General features: G+C 40.4%; 1 protein-coding gene across 4 annotated transcripts in view; it reads left to right on the forward strand.

The window, feature by feature from the left end:
* The window catches only part of scrib (scribble), a 222,173-nt gene that overhangs the window by 75,657 nt on the left and 127,130 nt on the right, over positions 1–19,386 (forward strand). For all 4 annotated transcript variants that reach the window (XM_065221295.1, XM_065221296.1, XM_065221297.1 and 1 more), the window contains exon 4: positions 12,479–12,647. In XM_065221295.1, coding sequence (XP_065077367.1) covers positions 12,479–12,647 — 169 coding nt within the window. The remainder of the gene's footprint in view (positions 1–12,478; positions 12,648–19,386) is intronic.

Raw genomic sequence — 19,386 nt, forward strand, 5'->3', positions numbered from 1 at the left:
TAAGTTAAAAAGTTAATAGAGGTCTTTCCATAAGTTCAGAAGTTCACGGAAGCTTTAACATTTTTAGGACGGTTCAATTTAATTCAATGCAGTACAATAAGTTTCATGAGAACTGCAAAAACTTTAGAGAATCTCATAAAAGAACAGAGAACCTCAGTTCCGTTAACATTAGAGAAGTCACATAAATTTTAAATAAGTTTTGAGAACTTCAGCGAATTTTAAACCATGATCGTTAGAAAATCGAGGAAACTATAAGAAGTCCTTTGATGAGAAGTAGTATTGTCCCTCTAGTCTCTCAAACTACAAAAGAACTTCAAGGCAGGACAATTTTGGGAACTTTCAAGTAGTTTTGAAGACCTCAGAATAGTCCATTCCATATTCAACGGAGATTTCCATTGAAATATTCCTCAAAATTTCGATTAAAATATCCTACGAATTCAAATTTCTTTTAGTTTTGCTCGGAATTACCTTGAAATTTTCCGCAATAAGAATTCTCCGAATATTTTTTGAATTCATTTCAGATTTCCCTTTGAATCTCACTCCTTTCCTTGGAATTCTACTCGCATTGAAAGACTCCTAAGAATTCATTGGCATGTCTCCTCACAAATTCCTTAGATTTCTTCTCATAATATGTTTAGAAAACTCTCCTGAATTTATTTTCCGAATTCTTTTGAAGATGTCCTGGAGTTATTCTCAGAGTTAATTGTATTCCTTCTTTTACTATTTTCAAAAATTACCAATGACTTATGCTCTGGATTCGAGTTCCCCCGCAAACTGTATACAATTATCCTCAGAATACCCTTAGAATTTTCCCCTGAAGTTCATAGGAGTTGTGCTCCTCATAAATTCTAAGAGTTTTCATTGAAATTTACTTTTAATTCTACTCAAAAGTATCAGTCTTCACATGAAATCTGAAATTCCTCAGAACTACCTTGAAAGCAGAATGCATTTGATGTTTTTTTCTGAAAGATTTTTTTTCAGAACTCCCTTGGAATGAGATTCATAGAAATTATAATAAAATTCCACGAGCTTTCAAAACTGTACTTCGAATTTGACTCCAGATTCTTGAAAATTTCTTGTAGTATTATAGCTTTTAAGTTCAGAACTAGTTCAAATTTAAAATGTATGTATGTATGTATGTATGTAAGGTAGCCACCATCCCTTCGAAGATCTTGTCTTGTATGCAGCTCCACTTAATAGCAAGATCAATTTGAGCTACCGATCTGAATTCACAATATCGCTGTATGAAGGGCCAAAAACGGTGGGGTGGACCCGTAAGCAGAGACACTTACGCGAAATCCACGGGAATTTAAGAATCTCCTTCCAACGATACGATCCAACAAATCGAATGACGCAATTCGCAATACTTATTAAGCTTCCTACAGGATGGTTTGTTAAGAAGGGCGCGTCAATCTCACTGAAACTGTTGGAGTAGAATTCACACCATCACAATCGAATCGGTAGGATAAAGAAAATGATAGTGTTTATTCCCTCCTAGACTCCGGTTGTCATACCACTCCAATCGTCCAGTTTCAGGTCAAATGATACCCTGATGCTCCCTCCCAACCCAGTATTTATTTATATATATAGTAAACATATGTAATGGAGAAATGAAATATATCAGAACATTAAAATACGTAATAATGAAAATACATTTATATGGATAAAAAAAAACTGGTATTCCGCAATGAAACTAATAATTATTTTACATACAATATGATGCAGCTCTATGTCTCCTCAGCTCCCAATAAGGAAGATGTAACCCTGAAATTTCCAACAAAAGACACAGAAAAGGAGATTTTGTTAGTAAGTTGGGTTCGTTGGATCAGGATTCACCTTGATAAGTGATGCGACCATGGTTTTAAATGAATCAGTGTTATCATGCATTATACTTGGATTTGTCCGAAGCCAAAACCAAATGGTGTATCATTGGGCCTTATTACGGGTGTCACTACACGGTGATAAGCAAGTGATACTCAGAATAAGAGCCGTGATTACCGTACAAATCAAATGTGAATCACTTCACCGTGACGACAAGTGACAACTTTTCACCGTGATGTGACATCCGTAATAAGTCCCCTTATAATATAAATCTGAAGACGTTCCATCATCGAAATGCTGAAAATGAACATAGAGCATGAGCATGAGCAAAATTGATCGCCCGCGACTGCCAACACCAAAGAGCTGAAAACCAATTCAAACAAATCAAATCAACAGACAAAACCAGGGTGAAAGCTGTAAGAGTGAATCATTACAGTATAAATCTAGTGATGTTCCGTCATCAAAGAGCTGGAAGAAAACTCAAATAATTTAAATCAATAGATCCAGTCTGAATGAAGGCTGCAAAAAGAGAATAATTATACAGCAATGACCCCATTTTGTCAGCTAGCAAAGTATGCGTATCTTAAACATTCATCTTGAAGGAGGAAGGTATGAAATTACAATTATGTGGAATTATTGAAAAATAACAGTCTGATGCGCGGAGAGATTGACAGGATCGGGTCATAACTGTAATGTGAATATTAGGAAGATTTATCATCATCAAACTATTCTTGAATTGACCTGGAAGAATGCTTGTGAATAATTGTTATACAGATAAATTGAATTGATAAACTAAGGCTGTGAACCATTTGCCGAGTTAAATTTAACTCGTGGTTAAAAGTGACATTTCGAAAGTTATTTTCTATGTTCGAAAATCCCCGTGCTGTCGATCGACCGGTTTTCGAGCCACGGTTGTCAAAATTTAACTTCTTGTCTGTCAGAAATAACCATGCTCGGATAGCAGGGTTAATCGATAACTTTTCATCTGTCAAATTTTAACCAAAAGTTAAAATAATCCACCAAATGGTTCAGAGCCTAAATGGTTCAAACAACAACTCCAGCCTGTAAAAAAGCTGAAAATAGGGAATCTTTACAATGTGGATCCCCGACGGTCTTCTACTCAGTAAGCAAAAGCGGCAGCCACCAGGCTAGTCGATCTGCTCAATTTAAATATTGAAACCTTATTTTATGAAGTTCTTAAGAATACCAATTGAAACACAATGTAAACAAATAAAAGTTAAGAGTCTCATCCGAATCAAATGATTCCAAACGATACGCATTCATAGAAATTAAGTTTAAATAGACAAAAGTAGAAAAATGGAACAATCTCACCAAATCAGTCCAACTGAATCCCTTGCAAGCAGCTATGTCACGCTTGGTGTAGTAGCTCCGATCATAGACCCGCCCTACGGGGATCAATCCTCTGGTCGAATGTAGTCGATTGCTCCATGACGCGAACACGAAGCGACCGCTCACAAAATCATACACAGAACTAGTTCAAATTTAAAATTTCTAGAAAATATGCATGTTCCAAAAAAAAAAAAAAAAATATTTCAATCCTTTTTTTATTTATTCGTTACTGAATATCAATCCACTGTAGATCTTAATGTAAATAACGAGAAAAATGTAATGCTTGTATTTTAAAATTAATTCTTTTCTTTAAAATATCCTCCTCTGAGACTTCCAGGTATTTTAAGGAAAACTAAAATTTCCTGAGGATTTCCGGTTATCCAAGTTTTTGCAGTTAGTAGACACCCTGACTAATACCGTGGGTTTGACCATAAATTGTCTTTTGAATCTTTCGCTTTGAAGGTTCATATCGTACATAAGTGTTTATGAGATACTAATTAAATAAGTCTAAAACATCAAACATTTATTTGGTGTGCCATCATAACGACTACTTTTCTTCTCTCCAGCCCTGCTATACTCGCCTGAGCAGTTCCAGGGAAAATAGCAACTTCATCAGTGCCAAGTACTCAACATAGCTATATACTAATCAATAGGTACTAAAAATCAGCAGGTATCCACTGCCATGTCACAATTTTCCTAACCAGGTACCTAAATTTAGTGTTGGAAGTTTCCTGTTTAAGTTCTTCCCGAACCGGTTCCGAGTATCCGAATGTGACCAGATCCACTTTTTGGACCATGTCTTACTTCTGGATGAAAAATCATAAACTTTGAGCCGTCGGACGATACACCGTATGAAAAAATCATGTAAATTTCTGCGATACATAGCGCACACGTTAAAAACGCTATATTTGGTGTATTTTTACGCGCTATTTCATGTAAATTTAGGCACAATACCGCGTAATTATATACAAGCTTGCAAGCAATTTCGATGTTTACGCCAACTAAGGCTCAAAATTAAACGAGAGGAGATTTTACGCGACAGTTAAAATTCAGAACTTTTTCATGTGCATTTGGAAGTTTCCTTTTTGTGCCCTTCCGGAACTGATTCTGGGTATCCGGATGTGGCCAGATCCACCTGTCAGTCCATGGTATGATGTCTATTTACTTCTGGATGAAAATCATAAATTTTGAGCCTTTGAACGATACCAGTACATGAGGTTTTGGAAGTGTCCCTTTGTGCCCTATCGACACCGGTGCCAGGTAGCCTAAATGGCCAAATTGGAGAGATCCTGAACAGGGTGCCATTCTAGGAACATTCATTTTTCATTTAAGGCCAATAGATCAAGAATCGGTTCAAAAATAGATTTTTGGGAGCGAGTTGTAGTTTGGGTCTTTTTTGACCCGCTAATGTACAGTGTGTAACTTTTTCCTAATGGTTAAAATAAAATATAATTTATTTTGAATTTGGAACAAATAAAGAGTTACAAAACAAAACAATAACAATATATGGAACGATACGAGATGTCAACGTATCATCCATTTATTGGATTCTGAAGCATCGTGTTTAAATCTTCGATTTGAACAGGCTCGAAGTTTTCTGAATCATCTTGCCCCTTAAATACTGCACAGTAGGCCTGGCCGTTTTGGTATGTGCGACGCAAACGGGTGGACAGATCTGTCAAACGAGCTGAGACACAACTCAAGGCAATATAAATTCTACTTGGGTTCGTGTTCTTGCTCATGGTACGACGCGATCGGATGAGTAGATGGCGGTAGTGTTTAACGTATTTTAAATATGGCGTGTTGGGCTCGACTTTGTATGAGATGTCACGTCAGTTCGTCGGTGTTCATAGTGCCTATGGTGATCATGATCGACCTATTGAAGTCATTCTGGAGATCAGATTATTTGTTCTACTCCCCATCACCCAAGACTAATTCAATATCAGTAATATCGAAATATGTCCAAAAAGATTTGCAGTGTCTATTTGCATCATGCCAACCTATTTCCGTGTATGCCAGATGTTCTATGACTTCCAGATCAATATTTCGATACTACAGATATTATCCCATGTATGCAAGAGAGTTCGTGTCCACACATCATTTGTTCATCGATTTCAAATCCGCATACGACACAATCGATCGAGATCATCTATGGCAGCTTATGCACGAGTACGGATTTCCGAAAAAACTGACGCGATTGGTCAAGGCGATGATAGATGGTTTGATGTGCGATGTTCGAGTATCGGGGACACTCTCTATTCCCTTTGAATCTCGAAGGGGGTTACGGCAAGGTGATGGACTTTCGTGTCTGCTATTCAACATCGCGTTAGAAGGTGTGATCAGTAGAGCTAGGATAGACACGAGTGGCACAAGTCCATCCAGCTTCTGGGCTTCGCCGATGACATCGACCTCATGGCACGGAATTTTGAGACGATGGCGGAAACGTACATCAGACTAAGCTAGGCGGATTGGACTTGCAATCAACGCAGCAAAGACAAAATACATGAAAGGAAGATGCTCTAGGGAAGACAATGTCAGCCTCCCACCCCGAGTTCAGATTGATGGTGAGGAAATCGAGGTGGTCGATGAGCTCGTGTATTTAGGCTCACTGGTGACCGCCGAAAATGATACCAGCAGAGTAATTCAAAGACGCATTATGGCAGGGAATCGTGCCTACTTTAGACTCCGGAGGACGCTCCGCTCGAATAAAATTCGCCGCCGCACGAAGTTGAGTGCCTACAAGACGCTGATTAGACCGGTGATCCTCTACGGCCACGAGACCTGGACTATGCTGGTGTTTTCGAACGAAACATCGTAGCGCTGCAGGAGGTTTGCTGGAAGGGATCGTCGGTACATACCTATAGGGATGGTTATACCATCTACCAGAGCTGCGGCAATACACATGAGCTGGGTACAGCTTTCATCGTGATGGGCGAAATGCAGAAGCGCGTGATTGGGTGGTGGCCAATCGATAGCAGAATGTGCAAGTTGAGGATCAAAGGCCGTTTCTTCAATGTCAGTATAATCAACGTGCACAGCCCTCACTTAGCAAGTGACGATGACGATAAAGACGCTTTTTACGCGCAGCTGGAACGGGAATACGACAGCTGCCCAAGCCATGACGTCAAAATCATCGTCGGAGATCTTAACGCTCAGGTCGGCCAGGAAGAGGAATTCAGACCGGTTATAGGAAAGTTCAGCGCTCACCAGCTAACGAACGCCAACGGCCTTATACTCATCGATTTCGCCGCCTCTAAGAACATGTTTATAAAGGGTGATACGGTCAAAATTTGGTCAAGGTAAAACGCGTGTAAATCGGTGAAATCGTTTATTTAAAAAATCAAATTAAATTTCTTTTTCAAGTTCAATTAGTATAAAATTCAGGAAAAATATTCAGTTAGGCTTCCGCTTTTCCAAATCCGAATTGCCGGGCCTTACGCTTGACCCCTGCCATCAGATTTTGTACAGCCACCTTGTCCACCTTCTTCGCCGCAGAAAGCCAGTTTGCCTTGAACTGCTGCTCGCCCTTAGCAGTTTTTTTGGTCTTCTTTAGGTTCCGCTTGACAATAGCCCAGTATTTCTCAATTGGGCGGAGCTCTGGCGTGTTGGGAGGGTTCTTGTCCTTGGGAACCACCTGCACGTTGTTGGCGGCGTACCACTCCATGGCCTTTTTACCGTAATGGCAAGATGCCAAATCCGGCCAAAACAGTACGGAACAACCGTGTTTCTTCAGGAAAGGCAGCAGACGTTTATTCAAACACTCTTTCACGTAAATTTCTTGGTTGACAGTCCCGGAAGCTATGAAAATGCTGCTTTTTAAGCCACAGGTACAGATGGCTTGCCAAACCAGATATTTCTTTGCGAACTTTGACAGTTTCATGTGCTTGAAAACATCTGCTACCTTTCCCCTTCCTTTTGCCGTATAAAACTCCTGTCCCGGAAGCTGCTTGTAGTCGGCTTTGACGTAGGTTTCGTCGTCCATTACCACGCAGTCAAACTTCGTCAGCATCGTCGTGTACAGCCTCCGGGATCGCGCTTTGGCCGTCGTATTTTGTTTATCATCGTGATTTGGAGTCACTACCTTCTTGTAAGTCGATAGTCCGGCTCGTTTTTTGGCTCGATGCACGGTTGTAGACGATACACCCAGCTTATTTGCGGCATCTCGGAGAGAGAGGTTAGGGTTTCGCTTGAAACTACCGGCAACTCTCTTTGTCGTCTCAGCGGCTTCCGGTTTTCGATTTCCCCCCGATCCAGACTTCCTGGCTGTCGACAAACGTTCCCCAAACACTTTAATTACATTTGTAACGGTTGATTTGGCAACTTTTAGCGATTTTGCCAACTTTGCGTGCGAGTAGCTCGGATTTTCGCGATGCGCGAGCAAAATTTTGATACGCTGCTCTTCTTGCTTGGACGGCATTTTGACAACTGAAGAGTGAATTCCAAATTAAAAATAGGAGCAACATTCTACACACACACACCTTCAAAATGAGGGGTGTTCAGGTTTTTTAAATGCAAAATTGAAAGAAATACGTCAAGTTGATATTGACAAATTTTGACCGTATCACCCTTTACGTAGTACCTACTTCCAGCATAACCTCCCATATCGGTACACCTGGAGATCACCACAGCAGACAGAATCGCAAATCGACTAAGTTTTGATCGACGGACATTATCGACATCTGGACATATCGCGGCGCAAATATCGATTCGGACCACTACCTTCTAATGGTCAAGGTGCGCCAAAAACTTTCCGTTGCCAACAACATTCGGTACCGACGCCCACCACGGTACAATCTGGAGCGACTGAAACTGCCCGAAGTCGCAACTAAGTACGTGCAATGCCTCGACGCAGCGTTGCCGGACAGCGCTGCTGAAGGCGCCGTTGGGTTCGTGGACCGTAATTCGACGGAACGATTGGTTCGATGAAGAGTGTCAGACGGTTTTGGACGAGAAGAACGCAGCGCGGGCGGCGATGCTGCAGCAGGGAACCCGTCATAATGTGGAGCGATATAAACAGAAGCGAAGACAGCAAACCCATCTTTTCAGGGATAAGAAGCGCCACCTGGAAGAGCTGGAGTGCGAAGAAATGGAGCAGCTGTATCGTTCTCAAGAAACACGCAAGTTCTACAAGAAACTCAACGCATCCCGCCAAGGCTTTGTGCCGCGAGCCGAAATGTGTCGGGATGAGGAAGGGGGTATCTTAACGGACGAACGTGAGGTGATTGAAAGGTGGAAGCAGCACTACGATGAACATCTGAAAGGCGCAGAGGCGGAGGACCAAGGCTTCGTCGGTACAGTGGATGAGGGGGACATGCCAGCTCCCACGATAAGTGAAGTTAAGGATGCTATCCGACAGCTTGAGAGCAACAAAACAGCTGAGAAAGATGGTATCGGAGCGGAACTTATCAAAATGGGCCCGGATAAGTTGGCCACTTGTCTGCACCGACTGATAGTCAGGATCTGGTATACAGATACAGCTACCGGAGGAGTGGAAAGAGGGAGTAATATGCCCAGTATATTAAAAAAGACGACAAACTAGAATCATCGTTCGCCGTTTATCGCCGCTAGTAAGCAGTTTTGTGGGAAGTTATCAAGCCAGTTTTGTGGACGGCGATCGACAACGGACCAAATCTTTACCTTGCGGCAGAACCTTCAAAAGTGTAGTGAATATCAAGTCCCTACGGCACCACCTATTCATCGATTTCAAGGCCGCTTATGATACTATTGACCGTGAAGAGCTATGGAAGATTATGGACGAGAACGGTTTTCCCGGGAAGCTGACTAGACTGATCAGGGCTACGATGGAAGGTGTACAGTGCTGCGTGAAGATATCGGGTGCGTTATCGGACTCGTTTGTCTTTCCTGCCTCCTGTTCAACATTGCGCTAGAAAGTGTTATGAAACGGGCGGGCTTTAACATGCGGGGTACGATCTTCAATAAGTCCAGCCAGTTCATCTGCTTCGCTGACGACGTGTACATTGTCGGAAGAACGTTTCAGGCCGTGGCGGAGCAGTACATCAGGCTGAAACGTGAAGCAGAGAAGGTTGGATTAAAGGTGAATACGTCGAAGACAAAGTATCTGTTAGCTGGAAGAACCAAGCGGGATAGGGCTTGCATAGGCAGAAGCGTGACAATCGGCGGAGATAAGTTCGAGTTGGGGGATGAATTTGTGTACCTCGGATCATTGGTGACGTCGGATAACAACTGCAGCAGAGAAATTCGTCGGCGTTTTATTGCCGGAAGTCGTGCTTACTACGGACTCCACAAGACCCTGAGGTCGGGTAAACTTCACCTCCGTACTAAATTTACCATGTACAAGAGGCTGATAAGACCGGTAGTTCTCTACGGGCACGAGACGTGGACGATGCTCGAGGAGGACCTTCAAGCACTGGGTGTTTTCGAACGACGAGTGCCTAGGCCCATCTTTGGCGGGGTATGTGAGAACGGTTTATGGAGGCGAAGAATGAACCACGAGCTGGCGCAACTCAATCCCGTAAAAATGGTGTTTGCCTCGAATCCGGCCGGTACAAGACGAAGAGGAGCACAGCGAGCAAGGTGGTTAGACCAAGTGGAGCAGGATCTTGGAAGTGTGGGACGGTCTAGAAATTGGAGACAAGCAGCCACGGACCGAGTGAATTGGTATAACATTGTGATGCAGGTGCAATCCTGAGGGATGTCGGACCAGGATAAGTAAGTAAGTAAGAATAAATCATCTAACCTCCAGGACGATTTGGAGAACCTAGAGCATCTGGCATACATGGCAATAGGTCGTGCATGATCCACATATACACTGTGAATCTGTTTTGATATACTTTGATACTACAAACATTGTCCCAGTCTTGGTTGATCTTGTAGAACAAATCAACTGATCTCGATCTCCCAGAATCGCATTGTTCAACATCTCGTCTTGCTTATGTATTCCAATCGGCCTGATAGTCCAAAATTGTCTATAATCGTTTTTACAACGCTCTAAACTTCCCAGGTGAGTGTGACAATTGTTGGCAGCTTCTTTTTCTTCAGCAGGCTTTCCATTTGATTTACGTGTTAACCGGGTGTCCTATTATTGGCACATGCAAATGGTATTTTTAAGCAATTAAAACAGATTTTTATTCGTTGCGGATTAGTATTTGAAGACGCGGATTTCTTTTGAGAAATCGTGGATTTCGCGAATGAAATTTTAAAGTCTTGCAACAGCCCTGTATTTCTCGAAGCGGGTCGCAATCAACGATAGACTGGAACCATGTTTTTCGACCAATAGTTAAATGTCACTATTTGGTCACTAATCCCGTTGTTTTAGTCACTAAAGTCACTATTATGTTACATACCCACTACCAGCCTTGAACCGGTACCCCTACACAGGTGCGTGACGTCATTGGGCTTACCAGACGAACAAATTCGAAATGAGCGCCGTGATTTGCAATTTTCGCTAGTCAAAGACGGAGTTCTACGGTAATTGGAAAAGCTGGGAACATTTATATACTGCCTTTCACATGTGCTTGTGCTTCATTTAGTAATGATTTATTCATTGATTTATTATTGAATATTTCATTTGCGTTCTGTCGCTTTTTGACAGGCAATGATGATGGTACGCTTTACTACTATACTAGTGGGAACGGTATTAGGTGAGAAATGCAATTTGGTTTCCTTAGAAAGTCCGTGATGGATTCCATTTAAATCGTCCAATTTGTTGCTCATTAGAATATCCAAGTGAGTTGCTTTATTAACTCAATAAAGGGCTCCAGCAGGCACATATTTACAGAGGAGAACAACCCAGGCCTTTGTTGATCCTAACGCTCTGAATCGGATTCTGGATTCTTTGATGTGTTTGTCGGCGGCAACTGTAGCAGCGTCACACAAAGTGGTGGTGAGTGACCGTAAAACAGTTCAAACCCGGCTGCACATTTAGATGCCATTCGGAGGAGCGATTCGGGGAAGCATGAAATGAGAGTTGCCGTGGCATAATAACAATAAATACATTATTATTTTCGTTTTGCACTCCCATTTCCATTTGGCAGTGTACTGATGACTGTGATGGGGCGGTCGGTGGTGGTTCCAGTTCTGGATTAGTATGCACCACTGAGTCGCAGAGTTTTCTAAATATATGTATATATATATCTGCATCGGTCCGTATTCCATCTAAATAGAAGAGTGGCACAAACAAAAACTGAACGGTACATTTTTGACTCGCTTGTTGTGCCGGTTTTTCTTTTTTCTTTTTTTTTTGAACCGGACCAAGTGGTTTCGTTCGTGAAGTTATGCACTGGAACTGTGTGTGATCATAAATGTATGAGGGTTCTCTGCTTTATTTAGAGTCTCATTGTTTCACTAGTTAGAGCTGCTGGATGAGTGAGTGTAAGTGTTGTTGCTTTTGGCAAAGCGGTGCTCTTATTTTCCACTTTTAGCTTTTTATTTTATTCTATTTTTCTACACCAGAGCCAGTGCGGGAAGCAAAATGAACCTAACCGGCTCTTCCCGGAGATCCGGCGAAACGAGCTGAAACTCGGACGGAAAGCACTCTTTCTATCTCTCGGTCAAATTGTCGTTCCGTCCCATACCCGATCCGAACCGGTGGGGCTGAGGCCGGTGGTGGCACACAAGGTTTATTCATTCGAGACCATTATGATGGTGGTACCACCTCTGGCAATAGAGAACCATTATCTAGCTGGCAGATGGCTGCTAGCTAAAATCTATTTTCGTTCACTCTGGAGACCGTTTTCCGTCCTTCTCGTGGCCCGTAGTTTCGTCGCATTACGATATGGTGTTGCTATCATCATTAAGTGACGGACGAATCTCTTTGTGACTGTCTATAGACTGCTACACACTTCTGAGGGAAACACTGGACGTCTCTATTGTTCATATTAATGGAAAAACACTGTTCGCTTGTTCAAATTTGGCTTCGCCAGAGAATAATGACCTTGTGGGCCACCCAGCATGGTCTCAACAATAAATTGCCCTCCCGGCTTATTCGGATCCGCCACTTCTCAGCTGGTATCTAGGTCGGTCGGTTGTTTTGTTCACCTTGAATCCCGTATGCAGTTCCGCCACACAATGCATCATGCGGGACCCATCAACGAGTGCTAATGGGAGCAGTCTAATTAATCGCGCTCTTTCTTCGAACTGGTTTGCGAGTTTGCGACGATGACGGCGGCGGAAAAATCGCACCTCTCCTCCATACGTCGTCGTTGCGGTCAAGGTGACGTTCCAATGCAAATCACGGAGCAGTGTTAATTTTCGTGTTTATCCAGATCTTGAAGCCCTTGAAATGACGTGTTTATAATTAATGTCGGCTCGTATTTCTTCTTTGCAGATATCGTTGACATTCCGGATGACATCAAACACCTGCGCAGCCTGCAGATCGTGGACTTCAGCTCGAACCCGATCCACCGGCTACCGGCGGGGTTCTCGCAGCTGCGGAGTCTGACCATTCTGGGGCTGAACGATATGTCGCTGACCTCGCTGCCGCAGGATTTTGGATGGTGAGTCATCGTGGAAGCCCCGTTATTTTAGCTTACGTCGCACATAGGAGTATTCCACCCTACAAGTTGGCCAAATGTTCGAAATCCGTAATGTATGAAGCTCTTGATTTTTTGTCGTTTTTGTAGCAACATATTGCAGCCATAATATAAATACTATTCAGGACCTAATGAATGGTTTTCCAAACCCACAGAACTGTCATTATTAGAAGCTTATATTGTCACGCAAAATGACAATGAAAATAGAACCAAAAATATGTAACATTAAATTATCGATTAAGTTAGATTCCGGTTAGTTTTAATTAACCAAAAAGCAAGATTGAAACCTTTGGAAAATTGTGGCAGATGCAAATGTTCCTCCTGGGTCCTCTTTGCTATTATTTTTTTCAGAGGATAGAAAGTCGTTTTTGAGTATATTTAATTAGATAAATTTAACAAATAGAGAAAAATTCGAATTGCACTTGTAGGTGGATTATAATTGTTAACTTTTTTATAGAATTCAACAAAAAAAAAACGCATTACTAGTAAACATTGAATCAATTTTAATTAAAAAAAAACATCAGTTTGTAGTTTTGGCCAACTGTTTGGGTCAAATACTCCTATGTGCGTCGTTTAGCAGCGGCATCGCTAATTACACCGAGCTTAATTTTCGTTAGCAGTTTAGCGTATACGCTAATTTTTTAAACGTTTAGCGATGCTATAGAGATCTCCAAGCGCAATCTCACGAACACTAAAATCCAACATCCATATATAAAAATGAAGAAGAAGAAGAACAAAAATGGTATCGCGATATAACCACTACTTAAAAAGGTAGCGCGCGGTCTCACGCACACTTTTGTGCATCTGGAGAACTCTATTGGCTAAAATCACCAATGCACTAACTGCTCAATGTCTACAGGCATTATTATAAAAAAATATTGATCTCTAATAAACGAATTTTAGATTGTGCCTCTCAGCATTCCAAGAAACTTCGCATAATTCTGGCGTTTCGTGAATAGAGGGCAGACTCTTCTCCCCATCTATTGAGACGTTCTGCCACACGATGGCTTGATTTGGTTTCTGGTTGTATGAACTTACTTCTGGAAGGAGATTCTTTATCACTGCCGCGGTTTTCGCGTAAGCGTCTCTGCTTACGGGTCCCCGTCCCACCGTTTTTGGCCCTTCATACTTCATCAGTATGATGAGTATGATAAGAAAACAAATCTTGATCCAGTCATGTAGTATGAACAGTCCATTGATACGCGCAGGCGCCTTGTTACATTAGGTGGTAGTCTATCATCATCATCTTAGAATACCATGATACTTCGCATAATTGTTCGCTAGGGAAATTTTCTGGACTAAACTAACTCCAGATTCTATATGAAACCTGAATAGGGGAATTGGATGTAATGTCGGCCTAAATGCCCCTAATCTGGGCTCATACTAAATTTACAATAGCCCGACTAAATTTACAATAGCGACCAAAAATATCCATTAGTACCGCACCAATGACGCGTTCATCTAGATAAAATTGAAAAATAGTTGATTTTTAGCGCTGGGCCCGATCTTAGATCCATAGGCCAACATTAGAGCCATTTCCCCTATTTGCTAAAAAAGATTAACTTAAATCTGAAAATAGTTCCAGGAGAACTTCAAAGGAACTCGGAAAACAATTCCAGACGAGCTGTGACTTGAATACCAAGTAATTTTTAATGAGAAATCTATGGATTTTGTCTAGTTAACTGCTAGCGAATTCGTAGCAAACATTCAACGTGAGTAGAATTCCAAAGAAAGGAGTAGAAATCAAATGACATTCTGAGTTGAATTTATTGAAAATGTTAAGAATAAATTCAATTTCTTACTGAGGAGCATTTCATGGTAATTCCGTGGCAATTGAATTTCAAAGATAATTTCAAACAACTGTCATGGAATAAGAGAAGGAAGTTTTGGATTTAACGCTATGTAGCTCTGCTCTCTCAGATCGGGTAATAAACTGGCATGTATCAGATGAAATTTCATTATCTGATCATAGACAAATTCTATTTGAATATAAAGCAAGTGATATAATCAAGGAAACCTATCGTAATCCTAGGAAAACAAATTGGGAGCTGTACAACTCCAATCTCTCCGTACAATGGGATGTTTCTATGGATATAAGCACCAATGATAAGTTGGAAAAGGCATCTGAATGCCTAGTAACACAAATTAAACAAGCTTATTATGCAAGTTGTTCTATAAAGGAACGCTCTACTAATAGAGATGTATCCTGGTGGAATGACAGATTAGAAAAGCTAAGGAAAAAGGCTCGTAAACTATTTAACCGAGCTAAAATAATAGGAAATTGGTCTACCTATAAAGAGGATTTGACTGACTATAACAAAGAAATTAGAAGATCCAAACGTAAAGATTGGAGACATATGTGTGAAAACATTGAAAGTACTCCTGTTACCGCAAGACTTCAAAAAGTCCTTTCTAAGGATCATGCAAACGGCTTAGGAGCCCTTAAAAAAGAGGACGGTTCTTTTACCTTAACTACTAAAGAAACATTGGAAGTAATGATGCAATCTCACTTCCCAGGGTATTTGCCTACTACTTCCACTATATCTGTTGTAAATTTCGCTAGAGGTCATGACTCAGTAAATGGATCAAGACAGTCCAATGAAGAGGCAAACAATCTAGCTAGTGTAATGTTTACTAATTCTAAAGTTGCATGGGCTATAGACTCTTTTGAAGCATTCAAATCTCCAGGTTTGGATGGAATTTATCCAATTTTAATTCAAAAGTGTAAAACAGTATTGATTCCGGCCTTAGTAAGTTTACTTAAAGCAAGCTTTTTGCTTAGATACATTCCTACAACGTGGCGACAAGTTCGAGTAGTATTTATACCAAAGGCTAATAAAAAAGACAAGTCTTCTCCCAAATCATTCAGACCTATCAGTTTGTCGTCAATTTTCCTTAAATTAATGGAGAAGATAATAGATGAACATATCAAATCTGAAATTCTTCCAAAAATACCAATGAGTAAAGCTCAATTTGCTTATCAACCAGGCAAATCAACAATTACAGCATTACACACTCTTGTCTCAAAAATCGAAAAATCGTTCGAAGCAAAGGAGGTATTAATGGCTGCCTTTCTTGATATTGAAGGAGCATTTGATAATGCATCTTTTAAATCAATGGAAACTGCCATGAAAAGACGTGGGTTTAATGAAAGCGTAATATATTGGATAGTAGAAATGTTATCGAATCGTGAAATAACATCAAATCTTGGAGAGTCAACCATAAAGGTAACAGCTGCTAAAGGCTGTCCTCAAGGAGGCGTCCTCTCTCCTCTCCTATGGTCGCTAGTAGTAGACGAGCTTCTTATTAGTCTTGAATCGCTAGGGTTTGAAATTATTGGGTTTGCGGATGATATAGTGATAATAGTCCGCGGAAAATTTGATGAAATCATATCAAGCAGAATGCAGACGGCATTAAATGTAGCTACACTGTGGTGCAAGAATGAAGGATTGAAAATAAATGCTTCAAAAACAACGATTGTACCCTTTACAAAAAGACGAAAAGTCTTATTTTCAAAACTTTCTTTGGAAGGAACAGAATTAAAATATTCTTCGGAAGTAAAATATTTAGGAGTAACTTTAGATAGCAAGCTCTATTGGAATGTACATTTAGAACAAGTAATAAAAAAAGCAACCAATGCTCTTTGGATTAGTAAAAGGACGTTTGGTAAGAAATGGGGACTCAAACCTAAAATGTTACATTGGATTTATTCGGCTATAGTAAAACCAAGAATAATTTATGCATCACTAGTTTGGTGGCCAAAAACAGTGCAAAAAACAGCTCAACAAAGACTTGAAAAACTGCAGAGGTTGGCCACTACCTCCATAACTGGAGCAATGCGCAGTACTCCATCTAAAGCCTTAGAAGCTTTGCTTAATCTTCTTCCTTTACATCAATTCATTCAACTGGATGCAATGAAGAATGCTCTCAGACTCAGACGAACAAAAGAGTTCTTTGAAGGAGATCTTAAAAATCATATGAGCATCTTGAAAGAGATTCAATTAAGTCCACTAATTTTAAAGAATGAAGATTTTATGGCAAAAACTCATGAATTCAACCATCTATTTAATGTGTTTAATACAACACGCAATGATTGGGAGACTGGAGGGCCGTTGATTCGTCCTGGGTCTATAACATTCTACACGGATGGCTCAAAACAGGATAACAGGGTAGGGGCAGGAATAACAGGTCCCGGAATTAACTGTTCTGTAGCAATGGGTAAATGGCCAACAGTATTCCAAGCAGAAATATTTGCGATTCTAGAATGTGTAGAAATATGTTTAAAAAGAAATTATAGGAATGCAAACATATGCATTTTTTCGGACAGTCAAGCAGCATTGAATGCCCTTAAATCAATGATCTACACTTCAAAGTTAGTGTGGGAATGCTATAATCAACTTCAGAAATTGTCCTGTCGTAACAAGGTAAATCTATATTGGGTTCCTGGTCATTGCGGCATTGAAGGAAATGAAAAAGCTGATCAATTAGCAAAGCTTGGCTCATCCCAGAAATTTATTGGTCCCGAACCATTTATTGGTCTATCGCCTTCTAATCTGAAAATGGATTTAAAGAACTGGAAAAAACGCAAGGTACAATCCAATTGGAATAATACCTCAACAGCCCGGCAATCTAAACAATTCATTAAGCCCAACGTTTTGAGTACGCAAAGGTTACTCAATCTTTCCAAAAAAGATTTAAGCACCTACACTGGATTAATAACAGGACATTGTCCTAGTAAATATCATTTTAAAAAAAATTGGAAAGCTTAGCGACGATAGATGTCGCTTTTGTTATTTGGAGAGCGAAAGCTCTGAACATTTATTGTGTGATTGCACTGCTTTATTTAATAAACGATGCAGATTTCTTGATAAAGGACTCACCGTACCTGAAGAAATTTGGACCAGTATACCCAATAAAGTTGTAAACTTCACTCGAAGTGCAATTCCATATTGGGATAATGCCGATGATCAATGATGAAGATCACTCTACATAGTGGTTGATCATCAAAACACACGGCAAATAGTAAAAAGAGGATACACCACAATAGATCAAAACACTGGTCGCAGTGGTAAATGTCCACGACACGGAAAAAAACTGTCATGGAACATTTCAAGAGGATTTTAATAGTAATAATCATGTTCCGCTGATATTTTTTAGAGAATTCAAAGGACAGTTCCAAGATAATTGTAAGGAGCGTTTCAAATAATTTATGGGATCCCTGAACAAAACTTTAAAAGAATGCCCGGAAAAGTGCCATAGAAATTTCTGGAGAATACAAAGTGAATGCTGAAGAGAACTCCAAGTAAATTTTCCGGAGAAATCCCCTAGGAATTCCTAGGTAATACTGCATAAATCATAAATAATCTGAAGAGCATTGCGAAATGACTTCAAAGAGTGCTCTGCTGATGATTTATGGAGCAAATTATAAGAAAATTAAAGAAAGAGGTCTATGATGAACTCTGAAGGCATTCTGATATGATTCAAGTAAATAAAAACTGAACAAATCCTGTCAAGATTTCCAATGGTATCAGGATGATTCCAACATAGAATTTATTTTCGAGATATTGGACAAAACAAAAAGAATCCAGCTCCAGGATTTGGAAAATAATAATGAATAAACAAATTTTTGAAATTTCATGTTGAGAAAATGTTATGATCCTGGAGGAAGAAAAATCTTCAAGACCCAGGTAGTTGGTATATTCTGGAATTTACGCGGTTTTACATAAAGCGACTTCAGTGTACTTTGGAATTCTAATCAGGACTCTTTTTAAATTCTCCTGGAACTTCTGAGAAGTTAATGAAACTTCCCATATTTTCACGGAACTTACGAGAAGTTCAAGAATCTTCCAAGAAGTTCGTGGAACTTCCGAAAAGAGCACGGATCTTCTGACAAGTTCACAGATCTTCCGAGAAGTTTTCAGTACTTGTAACAAGTTGTACTTGTAACGAATTTCGATGTTCTCACAGAACTTCTGACAAGTTCTCGGAACCTCCAACAAGTTTACAGAAAGTTCGATAAGTTCACTGAATTTGCGAAAAGTTCACAGCGCTTCTGACTAATTCATGGAACTTCGGACAAGAACGTTTAGAACTTCTCACCACCTTCTGTTCTACTGTCGTCTCTCTTACTACACCACAACACAAACGGTAGAACAACATTCGAGCATAAAGAAAATGATCAAATAACTATCATATGACATGTGTGATTTCGTTCTAATTCCTCAGTTTGATGTAAATTAAACCATTTCTGATCAGAAATGTTATTACTAGGACACATGCTTGGCATACACATTTTGGCCACGAACTGCTCATTTGCTTATAACTTTGCACAAAGTTGACGAAACATAGTTCTTTTTGAAGCAGTAGATAGAATAGAGTTTAAGCTTGTTATAGATACGTAAAAAAAAAAAAAAAAGTAGAGGGGGAGGTAGCTCATCGATTCTTCCGGTTCGCCTCCTAGCATCGTGCTATAAGGTACCAGGCGATAACCAGGGTAGTTGATCGATAGCTCGATGACATCATTTCGTTGGCGTCTGCAATGGGAAATTCTCATAGCAGGCGTTGACGATGGGACGTTGCGAGTTGTTGAATAGCAACTATCGTGGTAACTCACCGATTACCTGTCGATCTGCCAAATTTGGAAAGACGTCTGCATTGAATTGTCTCATATAATAATATTCCGCCCACTATATCACAAGAAATT

The sequence above is a fragment of the Ochlerotatus camptorhynchus genome, unplaced genomic scaffold (genome assembly GCF_037179485.1).
Source record: "Ochlerotatus camptorhynchus isolate MF236.1 unplaced genomic scaffold, CSIRO-AGI_Acam_v1.1 ptg000141l, whole genome shotgun sequence".
NCBI classification, from domain to species: domain Eukaryota; kingdom Metazoa; phylum Arthropoda; class Insecta; order Diptera; family Culicidae; genus Ochlerotatus; species Ochlerotatus camptorhynchus.